This window comes from Cryptosporidium ryanae (assembly GCF_009792415.1).
Source record: "Cryptosporidium ryanae isolate 45019 chromosome Unknown contig_42, whole genome shotgun sequence".
Lineage (NCBI taxonomy): Eukaryota > Apicomplexa > Conoidasida > Eucoccidiorida > Cryptosporidiidae > Cryptosporidium > Cryptosporidium ryanae.
The window spans coordinates 24,594-44,346 of NW_027125511.1; the positions used below are offsets into that span (position 1 = coordinate 24,594).

The window sequence follows — 19,753 nt, forward strand, 5'->3', positions numbered from 1 at the left end:
ATAGCATAAATAAGGTATTAATATATGTATGTATCTCTGCATATGTTAATAATAAAACAAAATTAGGTAAAAACAATTGAAGAAAGGAAAAGAGAAAGGTGCTGGAATTAGTGTAAATACAGCTCGTATATTGTTTCTTTCTTTTTTTCATTAACAATTCAGGAATTTGTGAGAACAGAGGAAATCGAATGAAAAAGGGAGGAATTGGAATTGAATATTCATATATCTGATCAAGAATAAACAACGGTTTATAGCTAGATATATATACAGGAATATTTAAGTTCATCTGTGTAATTTACCACTAATAAAGCAATAATCAGATACGTATATTTTTGAATGTAATAAGACGCTGAAAAGGTTAACTGTTTTTTCTTCGCTGAAGATTAAGGTTTAAAATTTAGTTTTAATAGTTATCTGACTTGCTGAATAAAATCAATCAACAATGGCAGAGGTACCAGGATCAGAAGATGTAAATTCATCACAACAATCATACAACCTTCCTCCTCAATTTTCAAATGAGCCGGATGTGAGGACAATGGCATCAATTAAAGCAACACTGTCTAAGAAAGCAGAGGAATTAGTTAAGGCAGGCCAGCCATATGTAATGACGAGCTTAGGCCCAATACCATTACCGGATAATGTTAGAAATCAAATACCGGAAAAGTTTGTTGCCGCACCGGTACTGGAAGAAAGGGAAGTTATAGTTGCTAGGAGAGAGGTGCAGGAAAGAATAATAGAAGTTCCACAAATTCAATATGAACACAAGTTTGTTGAAGTTCCACAGAAGGTAGTTGTAGAAAAGATCATACCAATTCCGAAGGACGTTGTTAGAGAGGTTGAGATACCAAGATATACAGCAACCGTTGAAGAAAAAGTGATTGAAGTGCCACAAGGTGTTAAATTTGTTGAAGTTCCTGTAGAGGTTCCAATAGCTTACCCACCAAGAATAGTTCCCGTTCCGAAACCATATATCGTAGAAAGAACGGTTGAGCTATCACGTCCGGTGATTGAGGAACGTTTATTAGAAGTACCACAGAAGGTATATCGTCAAGTACCATATTATAAAGATGTAGAGGTGCCATTTGTTGTTCCAAGATATGTTGAAAAACTTGTAGAGGTGCCGTTCCATCCAGGAATGATGTACGACGAGAATATCCTCAATCAATCAGTACCTCCTATTCCACCCCAATCACAACAACCGTTTATGGTTCCTGGAACAGCTCCAACAAGTGCACCCTTATTGTCGATGCCACAACCAATGTATGCACCTGACTCAAACGAGGTTGCCTCTGATGGCCTTCCATCACATCCCGCAATTCCACCATATCACATGCTTCCTAAGAATCAACCGGGTTCGATTCCACAAATGATACCGTTGGCGAATTCATATGCAGCTTTCCCCTTACCCCAAGGCGTTAATATGACAAATCACATGTTGAATTCCGGGAATGCAGCTCACATTCCGGGAAGAACTCCTATACCTTTCAACCCACCTCAGCAGCAAAATCTAATTACTGGAATGAATTTAAATCAGGTTAACTACCCAAGTAATCCTCGTCAACAGTATCCTTATCATTATCCCCCCCAGCAGCAATAAATATTGTGTAAGCAAAATACGAATTTAGTTAGTGATTTATTTGGACTTGTTTTGTTTACTATTTTTCTAATGAACTTCAGTAGTTTATTATTAATTTTATATTTAAATTATGTGCTTGCTGTTTTTCCTCGTTTTGGCTCTAGCGTTTCCCTAATTAATACTGCTCACTGTTTAAGCTTTCCTGGTTCACTCTCTGCCTTGGAGGCCATCTTGTTTTTACTGCTCACAGGGACGTTTCTATTTGTGGGTGCGTCATGCAAGTTAGTTAATCATATAAAGCTTATGAGGCGACTAACAGTTGAAGCAACACAGTTTTGCTTCGTATTTACCTAAAGAATTTAAATGCGTGTATTTGCATGCATAAACATGCATGCAGTCATTCTATACATATTAATTTTAATTGAATACAGCTAGACATAAGCACATATAATGCTGTTTAAACGGGAATAGATACTGATACTTTTTTCAAGATACTAGTTGCAAACTCAATAAAGATAATTAGGTACAAGCTTATTCTGCCTTAGATTTCATATGACAAATGAAAAAATTGAGTCGAAACACAAGAGGTAAGATGCTTGCAAATCTAGTGAAGTGTGAATTTAAGTTGGCATTGACTTTTTCAGTGAAACAAACAGGCTATTGGAAAGTTAAACACGCACGACAAGAATAGTCTAATGTGGTCTCATTGAGAGGATACGAGCCGTGTCGTGCATATTTTCATGCACAAACCAACATTAGCTTTCAAAGAGCCTGCGGGAAATACATTCTATTTGAATGTCATCTTTGCCTCGTACTTCCAATTTGGCTTCTTATGCAAAAAACAATTGGGAAAAAAAGCGTCGATGCCTCTGGAACAAACCCCTACTGAGTTTTACCTATCTCATCCCAGCCCGGCCTATCCCCTAATGCTCTCCTAAAGTTCGCTATATCTCTATATTTCTCCCTCCCACCCCCACCCAGCTGCATGCGTTTCGAGACATCCCGCGTCAGAATGCACCCCAACGGTCAATCCAAGATTCGCATCGTCCCCTGCACTGCCCTTGCCACTTTTTCAAGCTGCACAATACAGCAGAACAAACGGACTCTAATCTTTCTGTTTGCATTTATAACCACAACTTGCCGCCTGTTTGTTCTCTGAACCGTATTAAAATTGAAAATAAAGTTACGTCTGTCAAGCCCGCCTGATATAAGTACCGGTATTTAATATAGTATATTAAACAGCTATTAAATCGGCTGTGTCTAATTTTGACAAGTATATGTTGCACTTAAATATGATACATAGTTGAGATTGCCCAGTTTAATGGTTAAATGCGGAAGGCGCCGCTATTTAAGATTGCAAGTTGATTTAATAGCAAAACATTAGAGGAATTATATGAAAATGCAGAGTTTTCAAGTGAAAATAATTTAAAGATTTGAGCATGAAAAATACAAATCAGAAAAATAGGATTCTTTTAATTTAAGTTTAAGATTAATTTAAATACCTAGTTTTAAAGTAAATTGTGGTTAATTGCTTTACTCTAACCGGAGGCTTGAGGAGCGACAAAACAGCATTTGCCTGTGATTAAAATGCCAACATAGATCACATACAAAGGTGGCAAGAAATCAAGACAAATAGTCCGTTTTTGTGAAAATTCACTAGTCTCTATATTTTGAGCTGCTTTTAAATAATAAGCCACACGGCTTTACAGACTTACATCTATTCGAATTTGGAAAACAGTACGGGGACAGTATCCACGGACTTTTTCTTTGGAGCGAATTCCTTTGGTGCTTACCGATATCACGCGTACCCAACAACACAAAGACAAAATTAGAGCCTGACGTGTTCCTTGAGTTTCTATACACAAAGCAAAGCGTAATAAGTTAGAGCAAACTTTTGCTGTAAATCGACAGCCAACAGGACAAAACAAAAGGAGTAATAATATATCCTTTGGTCGTCACAACGGTGAAAGCAAGATGGGTAACGTGAAAAACAACAGCAACATGAATTTTAAATACGATAATCGTAATAGGAACAATAATTACAAGAATAACTATCGTATATACAAGAATGAAGTGCTGAGCGAGTTCTCGAATATGTATAGAAACAGAAAAATGCCATTTAAGTCAGCTTTAAACATTGGGGAAAATATGACCAACAGTTATTTGGAGTCCAACTTTATACCAGAATATCCCATTGCGTACTATTCAAACCAAGAACTAATAAACCAATGCATACACTCTTTGGCGGAGCCTAAACAACTGTATTCTTTTTCATCTCCAGTGGGAGATTTGGAGAAAACCATTGAAAACTATGAGATATACGAGTGTGGCTGGAGCAACTGCAACTCGTTTACTCCAATGAGTTCTGGATCATTTGAGGCGTTGTTTGACAAGAGAGACAATCCACTGTGCTGTAGCATTGAATCACAAAAAGGCGTTTGTTCTTCGTTTGAAAGAATAAATAGCAATTTTTACATCCAGAATGACAGGAAAAACGCGAATTGTTTTCAGTCGGGAAGCCAAAGAATCGACAAATTCTCAAATATAAATTCAGAGTGTAGTGAAATATCTCATCTGAACGACGAGCTACCGAACATAGATTTTGAACAGTACTATGCACCGTTTAACTACTTTGAAAGACTTGCAAACCTGAACATGGGTCACATCAAGCAAAAATAACCAAACTCAAAGACTACAAACATGCGATTGTTGACTAACCAGTAAGATTTTCTGTAAATAATCTTTATTTTTAAAGACATTGCTTTTGTCCTTGCTCGTACACCTTAAATATTATTTAATAACCTCTTTTTACTAAAACAACCATTGTCAAGGTACTTTAAAGTGAGGCAAACAGTCACCACTGAGATATTTCAATAAGTTCCATATTGTACTCAGACACTCCTCTCAAGACCTGAATAGTTACGAAAGAATAGTATGATCCAGGTATCAAACAAAGCACACCCAGTATTATAGACGGCAAGGAATTAGAATATTCCGAGTCCAATACAAGAGACACTCCGAGAAATATAAAACAGACGCCAACAACCAATAAAAAAAAGGATACAACTACCGGTTTATAGGGTATGTTGTCGTCACTAACGACATTAGAATGCATTTTGTTGTCGTTTATACCTGCTCCAACACCGTCGCTTTTTAATCTTTCGCTTTTGTCCCCACCACCAAAGAGCTCTTTTTTGTTGCTTTCCCTCCTCCTAACACCCATCTCAATGCCTTTTTTCTCCACATTCTCATCAGGTTGTTTATTTTTAGTTCCACTCATTATGACTCTATCGGCCTCTCTCCTACGTCTTAGTTGACCTAAACGGAACGCAACTAAGGCCACGAACCTCTCAGGCCGGAAATCGCAAGACTACCTTACTTAACTATAGCAAGGAAGGGCCCAAACCTTCGCCTTCCCGAACTTTATCTGCTTACCATGCTACGGCAAGAGGGCACCACCCAGTAACAGAAACAATTTGGTGTGTCGTTTCCTCTGAACTCGGGAGAGAAAGCTTTTTAAAAAATCACAGAAAATTATATTGCAGGGAAAAGTAAACGTTTTCGTCGTCGCTTGACAAAAAACCTGAATTTTTCCAAAAATCGAAAAAGTGCCTTGACCCGTGATCGAAACGGGGACCTTAAGATCTTCAGTCTCACGCTCTCCCAACTGAGCTATCAAGGCGCACGCCGGCCAACCCTGTACGTTTGCTTTTAACACTTGCTATTAATATTCTTTTTCCTCCGTTTAACCCAAACCAGAAATTCGAGATTTGTTTTATGGAAAAGTGGAAAATCACGGATTCGCTTGGCCACTCCAAAGCACTCATTGGGCGGTTAATGGGAGCGGATGCTTAACACCAAAGATACCGGCCGTAGCCCAGTTACGGGTTCATGAATACACGGAGTTTGACTTTTATTTGCTCGTAACCGTCTCAGCTTGCGGCAGGTCGCGCAATATAACTGCTTTGCACCCCTATTTTCGTCCTCACCGACTCAGCGACCTTTCTCCAGGTTGTCATGCACATCCGGCGCGGTCATCGTACAAACAAGGGCAAACCACGCCACTAAAGAACAGCAGCCAGTCAAAAGCTCCGAGTGCATACGACACCCCATGCGCCTTTTGCCAACGTTATAACATGTCGTTCAGTGGAATGAAAAGCAACGACTAGCTTTCTGTCAATGACAACGAAACAGAAATCCCAGTTGGGTGGGTGGAGAGAGACAAGTCAGGCGTTGCTGACTGCGGAGCGAGAACGAACTTGCCTCTCTCCACCCACCCAACTGACGCAAGGCTCTTCAAACACATGAAGACGAGCTTCGCGCCTTCGACACTAACAGACACACATCTAGAATCATTCTTCAAAAAACCGACAAGCACCCTTAAAAATACGCCCTACTTCCTCGCCAGCGTCTCCTCCTCTGCTCCACCACCCCTCCTCCTCCCGTGCACCTCCCCAAATGCGTCCCATTAAACAACACCTGTCGCCATTCCTCCTTCTCCTGCTCACGCCAGCCCTGTCTCCCGCGTACTCCTTTCCTCTTTGCATGCCCGATTTTTTATTCCCTTAGCATGGAACAAATGTACGCAATGGCGCCACTTTTTTTCCATATTAATTTATATTTATGTATACATATACTTATAAATACATATATAAATAAATATAAATATATATTTATATTTATATTTATATATATGTTCATCTTTTTTTAATAGGATACGTAGCCCATATGTCTTTTTCCATGTAATGATAATTGAGATAATGAAAGAAAGGGAATATAGTGAGAACAGATAAGCGTGTAATAAAAGGGGAGAAAAGGGCAGGATAATATATAATATAGTTAAATTGAGATATAAAGGCGAACACTGGTGGCACAGGGTTTACCCATCGAGTACATTAGTCGGCTTGAAGCGAGGAAGGACAAGAACAAGGAAAAGGGAGGCAGATAATTGGGAAAGACTGTCTGATTAAGTAGTCTCTAGGTCGAGATATATTTTGATTGTTTGCACTTTGCAGGATAACACAAATAGCAACTTAGCGTTAGAATACACACTTAGGATCCAGCATTCGCACACAATCAGTTCCTTTATTTGGAATTGTAGTCCCAGACAAACGAGAACACGCCGCTATAGTAACAATATATACTGGCATATGGTTTTTTTACGAAAGCAGAACTTCAAAGCAAACGAATAAAGCGTACACTGGAAACAGGTTAAGGAACAAACCACAGTATAACGGCAAATTAAGATGTCTGAAAATAATAATTCTGCACAACAGTGCGCCTCCATGGTAGCACCGGCATCAGTAGTGCTTTCTCAAAGCGATGCAGCTGCACCCTCAACGTCAATACTGAACTGCTGTTCAGCTTTTCAAACCACTGACAAAGGCTCTGACCCGGCCTTGAGCATGAACTCGGCTCCGCAGATCGGAAAAATTCGCTTTGCATCTACGGGAACCACCATTGTAACTAGAAACGGCGTCATGTCATTCGACGAGTTTTTGAGGAAGGGAGCACCTGTAGACCAGATGCTTATTCCGCCCTTCCCACAGGTAAATGGAATACCCATGTTTGAAGACGGCACTCCTGATATTGCAACAATACATTCTACCTGCAACATAGTCAATCTCTCACAAACGAACCAAACAAACACTATTCCACAGTGCGACATTGGAACAGGTGCGAGCACTCCGCTCCCACAGGAAAGAGATGGTCTCTAAAGCTGCCCAAACACCAGCATGTAGGCAATACACGCACAAGTGTATAATTTACGTCCAAGGCAAGCGGCTTTTTAAGCATAAACTAAATGCCGTACCGGCTGCATGCATGCGTCATGCAACTCTGTGGGTACAAAGGGGAATTATACTGTAAAAGGAAGGCGAAGTTTTTTCCTTCCCAATCTTTTTCACTAAGACTGATATTTCTCTTGGTCCAAGATATCACAAAACAGTTGTAGAATTAAAACGAGACTGTAAAAGAAAGAGCAGTACAGGCGTACTGGAAAAATCATAATTTTATTTGTAGATTATTAAAACAATGAATGTTAGGTTGGCTTATAGTAGATGACAAATTAGAAAGTTAAATAGATAAACGGATTTTGTTTATAAATTTAGATATCCAAATTCACTTTGGTTGTCTTTCGAACAAGTTTGGGGCGGAACGAGCATCGGCCACGGTAACTGTCGCTCTTCCCAATCCGTGTTTTCCGCTTCAACCGCCTCCCTGAGCTCATCTAGCACGTTTGAGACATCAGGTTCTTCGTCTCGGCGCAGGGCACTCAACAACAGTTGGCTTAAGTCGTCGTCGATTTTCGAGTCAAACTCAGGCTCTTCAGCTGCACTAAAGTCGTTTATGGGAAACAGGAGGCCCTGACACTCTTGAGAGGTGTTCAATACGGAAAGCAATTTCTCCTCGAACATTTGCGAGTCGCTCGCTGTTTTAGCCTTAACATTGCTGTCATCGTGGTTCTCAGAACACGCGCCTGGAGCGTCCTTGTAAGCGCCATTACTGTCGCTCAAGTAGTTTATGTTAAACAGCGATCCGCTTTTATTGTAAAGTGGGACTCTTTTTCCCCTGTCCAGCTGCTCCTTGAAAATTTGGTCTACGTACTGAGAAACAAACTGCAGGGTATGTGCACTGCCCGAATACACTCTGTTGTTTATCAAGTAAGCAATGCTTTTCCTAGGCACAACCAAAAGTTGATTTGGCGTTTTAATGCAAAAAGGCGAACTTCTCGCTTCAATGGCGGATATGTTTGAAAAACCACTAAAACCACCAGTGAGCTTTCTTACGTCCTTATCGACGTTGAAAACGCTCTCTCTGGAAAACAGCGAGGAGAAATAGTACTCGTCGTACAACACAACGCTCTGTATTCTTTTTAGGCAGTTTTGAAACACCAAATTCAGACTCCAGTAACCCATGCACTGAGTAAACACCGTGCATGACACACAAAAGGTAAGTGAATTCGTGTACAGTTTCTGAATGTCCCTCAAGTTTAAAGACTTGTACTTGGAGATTATCTCTTCCGCAGGAACTCCCAAGAACAAAAGTTTTAGTATGCTGCTTGCATACAGTCTTTGGTACCTTCCTAACATGCTGGCGTTATTCCTTAGACTTGGCGGCAAACAGCCCCCTCCCACCCGACTTGCTAGAGATATAACCTCCAAGTCAAACCCCAGCTTGATTATTGATTGACGCTCTATAATTCCCATGTTCTTGATCAAGTTGTACAGATCCTCCCAGTCTATTCTGTAGTAGGCCTGTAATTGGGCCGGAAACGAATTAGCTGAAGAAGAGACTTGTTTGTCCTGTCGTTGGCAGTCTTCAGCAATTTCGGTCTCTGTGTCTTCGAATGCCTTGTTGGGGATTGGAGTTGCCTGAAACGCCATGTAAGTTAAGTCGCTCGGAAGTGCATTCGCCATATTCTCACAAAGCTCATTGTTTAAGTCGTAACCCATTGAGGGAGACAGCCCCGAGGAAACCGTTGATCTTCCTAAGTGTGTGCACAGGTGGTCCAGTATGTAATCCTTCCCCACAAGCATGTACACATGCATGTCCCTGACCCCAATTGCCCCTCTCTTCGCCACCATCCCACTATCTATCAAGCACTCCAGTGCCTTTTTGAGCAAGTTGCTTGAGTCTCTTGCCCTATTAGCGACTCCTGGACTGCCGTTTTGAAACTCCTTTTGGTGAGACATCAACGTGCTATCCATTACCAGGTCTAGAATTGAGCTCCTCGCGGCCCCTAGCTCACTCTCCTCCACGTACCTCACGAAATCCGCGTTTTCCCTTATGACAGCCAGTATCTCCAAAATAAGGCGTGTTAAACCGTTTATATTTGTGTGAAACGTGCTCTTTAAAGGCAGCATGTCTGAAATCAACAGTTTGATTGCGGCTTTGACCTGGTCTCTGTCCCCTGCTACGCAAGCATCTGTGTGAAACTTACTCTCTGTGTTGTTTACAAGTATAAAACTCTCCCCATAGGGATTCTTTTGTCCAACCCTCCCTGCTCTCCCCGACATTTGTTTGTAGTCAACACACGTTAAAAATGCCTTTCCAATGTTTATTCCCCTAAATATCACTCTCTTTGAAGGCAAATTAACACCTGCTGCCAATGTAGACGTGGCCGTCAATAAAGACAATATACCACTACGATACCCTTTTTCAATTATTTTCCTCTCTGAATTAGAAAGTCCCGAATGATGATATCCGATTCCACGTTTAACGCACTCAATTAAACTCTTGTTGTATTTGCTTCTCTTGCTTGAGTTTGAATGAATTATTTCGTCCGCCAATCTCATTCTCATTCTCTCAATTTGATTCATTCTGGCCTCGGCCTCCCTCCTGTATGGACCGGCGCACTTCTCCACATCCTCCAGAGTTAGTCCTTCATAAAAAGGCTTTCTCAAACATCTTGCGTAAAATAATGCAGTTGTCTCAACAGAATACTTTGTTGGACAGAAAACCAACACGCTTTCGCCTCTTTTGAGTGAATCCCAGCCCAAAATCAGTAGATCCTTCATATTCACCTGGGGGTATTTCCACTTGTTCAATCCTAGACTCTCTTCGTCAAACTCTCTGACGTCGCATTTCAAGTACAACTCTTTCACATCCCATCTGCTGGGGAATCCAAAGCTCTCATCTTTATTTTTAGAAGCAATACTTGCTTTTGTATTTTCACTCATACACAGATCACCTCCGTAGTGGTTTTGACCGTTGTTTTCCGGTTTTAGGTATGCCTTGCCGTCCAATACTATATGCTCCCTCAAAGGCACAGGTCTGTAGTTGCTTTGGTATACAACCGCATCTAACCAATTTCCTATATCCACCAAATTAGGCAACGTTGCACTCATACCTATTATTTGAATGGAGTTTCCATTGCTCTCTGCAAACAACTTGCTCAACAGTCGCACCTTTGTCAACATTACCTCCAATATATATCCTCTTTGGTCGTCGCCTAGTAAATGTAACTCATCTACCACTATCACGCTAAGTCTCTTAAATAAATATCCGTGTTCAATGTAGTAGTTTATGATTGAATTAGCCTTTTCTATAGTGGCCACTCCTATATCGTACATTTCAAATAGAGGATTCTTGCTTGCGTGGTGAAATTCACACACCTTTAAACCACAGATATCTCCACCAACCTTATAGTACGACTCCCTTTTTTCGGATACCAATGACACGAATGGGAATACAACGAGAGCACCTCTTTTCGTCTCCAACACTCTTTTGTACATTAAAAGTTCACTAACTAAAGTTTTACCCCCGCTTGTAGGTGCCGAGTACACCAAGTTCCTTCCGGCCAACACCCCAGGTCTGGTTATGCACTCATATTGCCATTCGTACAAACTCTCAAGTCCCTTGTTACAGTAGTAGTTCACTAATCTGTCATCTAGGCCTATATTGTGTATTGAATTTTCCTTTATTTCTTTCACTGCAAACACGTTGCTTCCGTTGGCCAATTCAACCTCGTTCTGTTCAAATTCCATAGCTTTTAATTCGTCCGCCATTAACTTGCCGTTCTCTATTTCATCTATTAAATCCTCATCTAACTCGCAGTTGTTCGAGTCTTTCATTTCTTTGTGCTCACTTGTCTCGTTCATGTACATATCTAACTCCGCTTTCAAAGACAAGTCCAAACTTGTCATTTCTGTATCGCTAATGCTCTCCATTATTCATATGCTATCACATATACCTACCCAAGTTCTGTCTCTCTTTTCTCAAACTGTTTAACTTGTGTTATTTTACATTAGGAGTCGTTCAAATGCATGCTTGTGTGTGATGTGGCATAAATACAGTTTAACTGGGCATGGAGTCGCACGGTAAGCCGGACTTACTCGGAGGACACCAAAACCTAGCTTTCTCTGAGCGTCCGTAAAGGTACTTTTTTCAAATTCATTTATTCGATAATGTAAGCAAGTGTACTTGTATCCCAACCTGCTTAATCAGTGAATTTCACCAGAAATATTGCCGTTGTTGCAGTTCATACCAGCTACTTTATACCCTACACATTCATTTTCATTTGCTTGCCTCTCTTTCTCCCACCTTATTGGGTTTAATTGCACCGCTAATTACTGCAGGAGAATCTAAAATAAAAAAATCATTAAAAATACGTTAAAGTTCACCAAAACTGCGCGGTCCTAGTTTAATGCATGTTCTGTTTGATGACCTGCTCAAGTATACACAACTGTATTCCGGAGTGCTGGTTTCCACTCTACCTGCTGATGGCGGTAAACAACAATTAAAACAACGAAAGCAGTGAGGAATCGAAAATGGCACAGTTTTAGAAGAAACTATTACACAAAACACCCGTTACTCTTCATTGTAGTATCTTGCCTCTTTTTTTCTCGTTTCCATTGTTTTTTTCTCCGTTTGGCGGCAACGCCTCTGCATGTCAGCAAAATCACAAAATTCGCTTTGGATTTCTTGTAGCTGTGCAAACTGACACAATCCGCCAATCCGCACACACGTAGCAGGGACAGGGATACGACACAGAACCAAATGCTGATTCCGATCTTGTCAGTAAATAAGACGGTTTACCTAGTGAGTTAAGTCGCTTTGAGTCACACACATGCGTCCTACTTCTGGTGTACTAGTGTCAAATACACAAGGGAAAGACGAGCTCGCTCTGAGTACAAGCGGTACTTATGACACAGAAATAAACACAATCAAGCCAGAAGAAAAGCAGCACAAGTCGCTGCGACTAAAATCTATCAGCCCTTCTTACTGCATGATTTTAAACTACTAATCGATACCGCTTCCCGCCGAAACGTGGCGCCGCACCTTGTTTTCCTTAAATGCGCACTTGGATGCGAAACTGTCAATAAAATAGAAAGCAGATAAAATGAAGCGATAATAAGCGGAATTTACAGACGGCAGGACAGACATATAGATATATAAATTCGCATGTACCTGCAGAGACTGTGGCGTTCGTTCTTCCGCTGACTTGCCTCAAAAGGGAGCGGCGAAGCAACAGAAGAACTGGAGGAATAGGGTGTGCGTAAACAGAGTATACTCGTTTGAAAACGCATGACTTAAGCACGAAAGGAACAAGGAGTGGCTTTGGTGTTGATGCAGACAAAACAAGACAATAGGCGCATTACATTACGGTGCATAGTTTAGTTTTTGGATTTTGTGTACTGGAATAAGATGTCATGGAAGTGGTTCGTGGCGAGTATTTCAACTCTGCTTACATTAATAATATCGATACTGAACATATTTCACCAGTATATGAATTTGGTCAATCCCAAAATACAGTTGTGTATATGCAGGATACTAACAATGATACCAGTATATGCAGTGCTGTCATATGTGTCTTACCTGGTTGCTGAGTATTCGGTCCCATTAAATATAATTAGAGACTGTTACGAGGCATATGTGATGCATTCATTTCTGCAACTGCTTACGATATACGTTGGTGGCGATGTCGAGGTCGTGAGGATATTAATTAGTTCAAAAGACGCGAGTGGTGAGATATGGCCTCAGTACTACTTTAACTGCGATTACAGAACGGTGTTTAACTTAAAAAACGTTTTGCATCATTTCAGAAACAATTCTGTTGACATTAACAGTAACTGCGATGGGAGGGAGATTTTATGTCGGGAAACGAACAGCGAAAACGATGAATTAAAATACAAAATGTCTCGATTTTACTCCTACATCAAACTTGGCGTTTTTCAGTTCGTTATTATAAAGCCACTGACTGCGGTTTTGTCACTATTTCTCGAAAACCTTGGATACTACAAACCGGGCAAAGTTTCGTACAAGGATGGATTCTTGTATATAATAACAATAAACATGATATCGGTATCAATATCTGTTTATTCTCTATTCCTGCTATACGTTTCACTAGTCAAAAAGCTCCTACCTATTAAACCAGTGTTAAAGTTTTTTTGCATTAAATTAATTATCTTTGTCAGTTTCTGGCAATCTATTATACTGTCAATGTTTAACCACCTAAACATTTATTCAAGTGACGACCCAACACACATTGTAAAACTTCAAAATTGGCTTCTTACCGTTGAAATGACATTTTGCGCCATCATATTTGGCATTGCCTTTCGCGTAGATAAGGGTTTAAACAACAATGCTTATCCTATCGATGGCAATCAGTTTTGTGGTGATGACACTCAGAGTGGTTCGACTGATCGTAATGGGGGAAAAAGGCAGGTTAAACATCCAGACAATAATTCCCGCTTTAAGAGCAGTGAGAAGCCGTTTGCAAACTACATTGTAAATGAATACTCCAAGCAAATTCGTCCACCTTTTTCCAAGAACGCCGAAAACGCACAACGAAAGCTTCGTTTGGAAAGGTGTACCAAGAAACTTTTCGTTGGGATAGCCAGAATTTTTGATCCACTTGACATTGTCAAGGACTCAGTTTTTCTATTAAAGTCGCTAAACAACCCACATTACAGCTATACTGGCGAAGGCGACATGCACAATTTCAGCGGTGCCATCGTCTGCTAAGCAAGAACCACTGACAATAGCCTAAGGCTTATTTTAGAATAAGGAATATAATTTTTGTTACTGTTCATTCCAGAGCTCGGACATGAACTCACTGTGTTCTGGCACTCGCTCCCATCCGTCTCTCTCTACGTCCTTCTCACATCCGTATTTAGCTTTTCCTCGTGTGTCAGCTCCCTCATGTACAACTAGAATCAAGCCTCCCAATGTTGGCATCCTGCCTTGTACAACGAAAGCAGGGCAGTTGGCGCCACCCACGCGCTGCATGTATAACATGTGTAAACCCACACTCGGAAAAATTTATATGTAGGTGAATAATGGCAATGATATATTAGACAGATCGCAAAACGAGGTATAACTTAAGGCAGTAAAAAGACTTAGTGTTTGTTTCATTTTGCTTCGATTTAGTTCAGTTCGCCTCTAGATTAGCAGTCAATTGAGCTATATGTGGACAAAATGGTTTCTGAGCCGTTTTCCGAAATATACAGGTAAGATACAGCGGATCGACGTTCAGTTGAGTGTTGACATGCGGTTTCGCACATTTGAATGGATAACATTCGTGTATGCGAATCCGGTTGAACGCATGCATATGCAGAGTGGCACAAGGTGGTGATCTGGAGAAAAGTTTATACGCAAAATTGACTTGTTTTACTTTCGCTGATTGGTCGTAATTCAGAACTGTGCAGGAATGTTGTCCCGTTAGAAATCCCTTGTTGGATTATTCCGAAATACTAAGGAATATATCGGACGTGAAGGTAAGTTTAACAAAAGGGATAATAGGGACGCGCGTGGTAGCTGTTAAGAGGAGAATGCAGTTGTCGCGTCCTCTGCAGTCACATGAATCTGACCTAATTTTGCCTTTTCGGTTTACAGGAGAGAAAGAAAAGATGGAAGTTGACCTTTTGCAATTCCTTTGAGTGTGCAAACGCCTTGTCCCATCTGCTGGAAAACAACTTGGAGAGTTTGCTGAACAACGAGGAGAAATTGAGGCTAGAGGAGAACATTATGGAGAGGAGAGCGGTTGTCGCCGAAAGGAAGGAAGAGTTGAACAGGAAAATAAGCGGTGTGGAGGAGCAGCTATGGAAAACGGTGGAAGGCGTGTTGAGCGAGATAAAAAAGCTGTCTATGGAATGTGCTGGGTTGGAGGAGGAATTCACGAAAAAGACCTCGAACATCCCGAGTATATTAGAGAAAATAAGCAAGAGTGATGTTAAGTTCGAGTCCGAATATTTGGGAAAAAAAGTAACTGTTAGCGACGTGAAAAGTCTACAAGAAACAAGAAAAAAACTCTTGACAGAGTTTGAAGAACTTATGAGCATTGAGAACAAGTTGAGGAAGGAAATACAAGAACTTGAGATGAAGTGGAACAGCTATAGACAAATGACGAGGAGACTTGAAAACGAGATATTGCTGAAGAAAACTGAAACGAGTCACCAGGCCATTCAAATAGATGAACACATAAATCGTCGTCTAAGTACGGCACTTAACATTCAAAAGGAGGCTTCACAAAATTTTGAGTCCAGGGATTCCAGGACTCACCTAGAAGAGAACGACAAACACACTGAGGACAGGAGGAATAGAAGGAATAGTGTGGCAAAGTGGATTGGAAGACTGTCGATTAGCAATGAGAAGGACAGAAGGAGCGGATTTGAGGTCAAATGCAACGAGTCTACCAGTTCGATATCGAGTATAGAGGACAAGGACGAGGAGGTTCAAGGTGAATTGCAGGTGCTCAATTTGCTGAGCATAATTAAAATTGACCAACTGGGAGCGATTGAGAATCAGCCGGAACTCAATTTAAGGATAGATCCGTCCCCACTATTGTCTAGATTCCTGGATCCCGGTTTTAAATACGCCGAGGAAATGGAACCCATTCGCAACAGGGACTACTCCGCGACTGGCAATGGCAACAAACAAGTCGTTGGTATGTTCAGTACGGGACACATTGACTTTAAGATAAGAACAAAGAATCAGTACGACGGAACCAAAACGTTTGAAGAGGTGACTTTGGTTGACGAGAACAAATCAATTAACTCCGAGGACATTGCTTTATTTAATATATTTGTCGGTGAACTGAAAAGAAACGAAAACATACCTATATCTTCTATAGGAAAATTGATATGTAGCACATTAAAATAGCCAATTTTTAAACGCGTGCCACTTTTTGCTATTTTGAAACAAGAACATTCTTGTCCACGGAGAGAGCTTTCCCGCGTAAACAATACACTTCCCCCTTAACGCTCTGTTGTTACAGCGGACACAAATCAGAGTCGGGTCTTTGTAGTGTGGGGAGTTGCACGACACCCTAATGGAGTCCAAGACGCCTTCTTCACCTTGCTTCCCCTTTATGCAAGGGCTGTTGCTTTCATTAGGATAGTAAACATCTTTAAAAAAATCAACTTCCTCCTCGAAAACGAATTTTGAAATCTCGTTCCATAAGTCGCCGGATGACTTTTTATCTCCATATGGCGCCATGTGCTCTAAGTTTCCTCTTGCGCCCCTGCTTTGCTCGCGCGTTGAGATTAGCTTTCCCCACAGGTCGTTTATTTGTTCTATTTGCCTTTTGCTCACTGCCATTTTGGTGCTTTGTTTGGGGCATTTTTCCGTGTTAATCAAGTATCTCAAGCGCATAATTTTCTCCTCGAAGAGGTCTGTGTGAGCTTTTTCATTCAAGTCGCCGTTTAGTATCATCTCCCCCATCACCTCTTCCACGAAGTCCTCCAGGTTGTTCATTTGACTGGAGAGCGCGTACTTGTTTAGCTTACTCAGCTTAAACAGGTTCACGTCCTCGTTAAGTGCATTGCAAGTTATAGACAACAGCAGTCTGTGTTTGTTTATTCCGTACACGTAACTCGCGGAGTCCTCTAACGCGTACTCTATGTGGTTCTTTCCGTTATATTCCCTAAACAGTTTATTCGTCAAGTACCGCTGGTTCTCCGCGTCCATCAGCACCTCGTTCACCCCTCTGAACTCGTACCCTTTAAATGAATTCAAGCCGTATCTTTTTACCGTTGAACTTCCCAGTCTTACGTTCACATACCTCCGTCCTTTGTAGCTGTTGTCGTCCTTTAACAGAGTTCTCAATCTCGCGTGTGCCCTTTTACCGCTCCTTCTTAGTGTTCTCAGGCTTCTGCTATCTTTTTTAACTAGTTTTCTTGTGCAGTTCTTTCTCCTCGACCTCCCCACCTCGGCTATTTTGCACAGACTGTCCTCCCTTCCTCCCCGACTATCTTTGTTATGCAAGGCCCCTGCTCCTGCCTTGCAACCTTGCTCTCTTGATTTCGGTTGGCGCTTCTCCGCCTCGTCATCCGCATATATACCTGCTTCACTCGCCCCTTTCTTGTTGACCCCGGTATTGCTCCGGAAAGCACCGCCTTCGTAAGTGTCCCCACTCTCTCCAATGTCAAGGGTATGTTTGTGAACGGAGTCACCCCCACCTTCCTTGGTTTCGCACGAACCCACCTCCTTGCTCACGCCTTTCCGTAACTCCAAGCAGTTTGAAGTCGTGTGTGTGCGAACGACTCCCGGACTGGAAGCGCCTCCCTCCAACAAGTGCGGCGACTCTGAGAGGCCGCTCGCGTTCTCAGCTGTCGCCGAGCGCCCCTCACTCCTTGAATGGGGCTCCGCTTCAGCTGAGTCACCTCCGCTTACCCTGGATGAGTCCAGGACACGACCTCCTAACCCGCCAGCGCTCGTTTTTGGGAGGGCGGGCCCGCCCTCTTTCCGCCCCGGCAAGTACAAGACCCCCATCGACCTCTGTTTGTTCACATCCTCGATTTTCAGTTCAGCACTCAGAGCCTGTTCGCCCCGTTTCCCAGTGACATCCTCCGGAAAACGGCACTCGATTTTGGGAGAATCAGTTCCAGTTGGGGGTTTTTCGCTTTTCTCAACAAGGGAAAGGCCGCTTTTGTCCATTAAACAAGACCTGTTTTCGGCGCTTCTCGGACCCAGGCTCGCGCCCTCCACGTCAAAGTTGATCTCCTCCACGCCTCCTCTTACTCCCCTCACGCTCTCAAGCAGTTTCTGTATATCGTATAGATGGTCCCTCCTGACAACAATCCTCGTTCTGCTCGAATCTTTTGTATTAAGTATTGAGTTCTTGTCCAAATCTATTGTTATTCTCGAATCCTTTCCTCCCCCAGTGTTTATGTTCAACCTCTTTACTCCCTGGCTCTTTAAGGCCAACACGTAACTCCTGATTGCGTTCTCGGACCACGTGATCTCTTCAGACTTCGTCCTCACAACCTTCCTCTCGCATTTATCTCTGGGTAGTCTTCTGCGACTCCCGCCCCCTTCAGCCCTGCTCCCCACGAATGGACGTCCCATACAGCCGTGAAACAAGGCTCCCTGTGCACAGAGAACTCCGAAACACCCCAGCCCGCCTGCCGCCTGTTTGGCCTTTGCTGCAAGCTCGCGCTCTCTCCTCGTGCTTTTGTCGTCTTCGGCCCTCCTCAGCTCGCTCTTTACTTGAAATAAAACGGACTTGAATCTAACGTTTCTCCTTATTTTCGAAGCAAAAGCGTCCAAATTAGAAGCGTAATCGTTTCTCCTCGCAAGTTCCGGCTTCCTGCCGTGCTTCAACTCAAAATCCCTTCCTCCGTACCCAACGTCGCCACCGCCGTTAGAGGCGTCATCTCCTGTCTCAAAACCGGCTCTCCCTCTTGGAGCTGCGCGAGGCCGACTCATCTGGCAGAACCCCTCTCCTCTCCTGAGTCCGAGCCGGCCTCCTAAATCCAAGACTGGAACAGCGCGTTTTTGTGCACGGGTCCTTCTCGCCTCGTCGTCTCCCCCTTTGGGAAAGGGCGCAGACTGTGTGAGAGGCGGGTCCTCGGGCAAATGCTGAAGAGCCCCCCCGCCCGAGGCAGTCCTTTTTCTCAAGTCGCTCAGGTAGTCAAGCATCCTAAGGCAGTTCGGGGGAGTATTCCTTAGAATACTCCCCCTTTTACAAAACCCAGATTCCTTTCCACGCTTGCCACCGGGAGAACCAACCTGCTCGCTGGCGAACTGCTCCCCGAGTGCATAAGTGAAAAATGCAGCCCCTCTCTTCTCCCGGGACCGAAGCTCCCGCCCTGGCCGGTCTCCTTGAAGTCAAGTCCAGGGTTGCAGGCAAAGCTCTTGTCCGGTCCTCGGGTCCTCCTCCTCCCATTCGTTGCACTCTCCAAAAACCTCCTCAAGTGCACCTTGAGTATCGTCACCCTGTAGACCAAGTCAATATTCTTCCTTGACTTTATTCTCCTGACTATCTCCGAAAGCTCCTCGTCTATCCTGTTCAGCTCCCTCACCTGCTCCAGTCTATTTATTTGGTCTCTCGCTCTTATCCTCTCCATCTGGGTTTTGTCGTAACTCGAAAGAGTCTCGTCATTGGCCCTTGCCGCTCCCCTTCTTGTTGGAACCATGAGCCCCTCGGCCCCCGTGCTCGGCAGCCCCATCTCCTCCGCGTGCTTCCGCTTTGCGGAATGCTGACTCCCAAACTGTTTCCCGTTTGTTTGCGTCCTCTATGCGCTCGCCGGCCCTATTGCTTCGCCGATCCTGTTGTTCCACTCCTGTTCCCGTAATCGCTGTAACTGTGCACACACACGCAGCCAAGCTCCCCGTGCTATTCGCTCTTCTATGCTTTCTCCTCCAGAACCATGCACCTCCGTCCTCACACACAAGACCAGGACAGCGCACTGCACTCACAGAGCTCCCGCCCAAACGCCCGTCGGCGCCCGC

The 19,753-nt window shown here is 42.9% G+C and overlaps 8 protein-coding genes across 8 annotated transcripts; 5 read left to right on the forward strand and 3 right to left on the reverse strand.

The window, feature by feature from the left end:
- Positions 1–442: 442 nt before the first annotated feature.
- On the forward strand, positions 443–1,597 carry FG386_002400 (articulin family protein; the record flags this gene model as incomplete). The annotated part of the gene is made up of 1 exon (XM_067341762.1): positions 443–1,597. One exon carries the CDS (start codon positions 443–445, stop codon positions 1,595–1,597), a length of 1,155 nt encoding a protein of 384 aa, XP_067198462.1.
- Positions 1,598–3,550: 1,953 nt separating this feature from the next.
- On the forward strand, positions 3,551–4,255 carry FG386_002401 (uncharacterized protein; the record flags this gene model as incomplete). Its single annotated transcript, XM_067341763.1, has 1 exon — positions 3,551–4,255. The coding sequence occupies one exon, from the start codon at positions 3,551–3,553 to the stop codon at positions 4,253–4,255; it is 705 nt and encodes a 234-aa protein (XP_067198463.1).
- Positions 4,256–4,430: 175 nt separating this feature from the next.
- On the reverse strand, positions 4,431–4,856 carry FG386_002402 (uncharacterized protein; the record flags this gene model as incomplete). The annotated part of the gene is made up of 1 exon (XM_067341764.1): positions 4,431–4,856. The coding sequence occupies one exon, from the start codon at positions 4,854–4,856 to the stop codon at positions 4,431–4,433; it is 426 nt and encodes a 141-aa protein (XP_067198464.1).
- Positions 4,857–6,822: 1,966 nt separating this feature from the next.
- On the forward strand, positions 6,823–7,293 carry FG386_002403 (uncharacterized protein; the record flags this gene model as incomplete). Its single annotated transcript, XM_067341765.1, has 1 exon — positions 6,823–7,293. One exon carries the CDS (start codon positions 6,823–6,825, stop codon positions 7,291–7,293), a length of 471 nt encoding a protein of 156 aa, XP_067198465.1.
- A 381-nt stretch (positions 7,294–7,674) lies between these two features.
- FG386_002404 (mus308/POLQ like SFII DNA helicase) lies at positions 7,675–11,247 on the reverse strand (the record flags this gene model as incomplete). Its single annotated transcript, XM_067341766.1, has 1 exon — positions 7,675–11,247. The coding sequence occupies one exon, from the start codon at positions 11,245–11,247 to the stop codon at positions 7,675–7,677; it is 3,573 nt and encodes a 1,190-aa protein (XP_067198466.1).
- Positions 11,248–12,724: 1,477 nt separating this feature from the next.
- Positions 12,725–14,044, forward strand: FG386_002405 (uncharacterized protein; the record flags this gene model as incomplete). The annotated part of the gene is made up of 1 exon (XM_067341767.1): positions 12,725–14,044. One exon carries the CDS (start codon positions 12,725–12,727, stop codon positions 14,042–14,044), a length of 1,320 nt encoding a protein of 439 aa, XP_067198467.1.
- A 453-nt stretch (positions 14,045–14,497) lies between these two features.
- FG386_002406 (uncharacterized protein) lies at positions 14,498–16,180 on the forward strand (the record flags this gene model as incomplete). The annotated part of the gene is made up of 3 exons (XM_067341768.1): positions 14,498–14,529; positions 14,718–14,796; positions 14,915–16,180. The coding sequence occupies 3 exons, from the start codon at positions 14,498–14,500 to the stop codon at positions 16,178–16,180; spliced, it is 1,377 nt and encodes a 458-aa protein (XP_067198468.1).
- Positions 16,181–16,275: 95 nt separating this feature from the next.
- On the reverse strand, positions 16,276–19,470 carry FG386_002408 (uncharacterized protein; the record flags this gene model as incomplete). Its single annotated transcript, XM_067341770.1, has 4 exons — positions 16,276–16,281; positions 16,346–17,693; positions 17,796–18,701; positions 19,031–19,470. The coding sequence occupies 4 exons, from the start codon at positions 19,468–19,470 to the stop codon at positions 16,276–16,278; spliced, it is 2,700 nt and encodes an 899-aa protein (XP_067198470.1).
- Between the last annotated feature and the right edge of the window lie 283 nt (positions 19,471–19,753).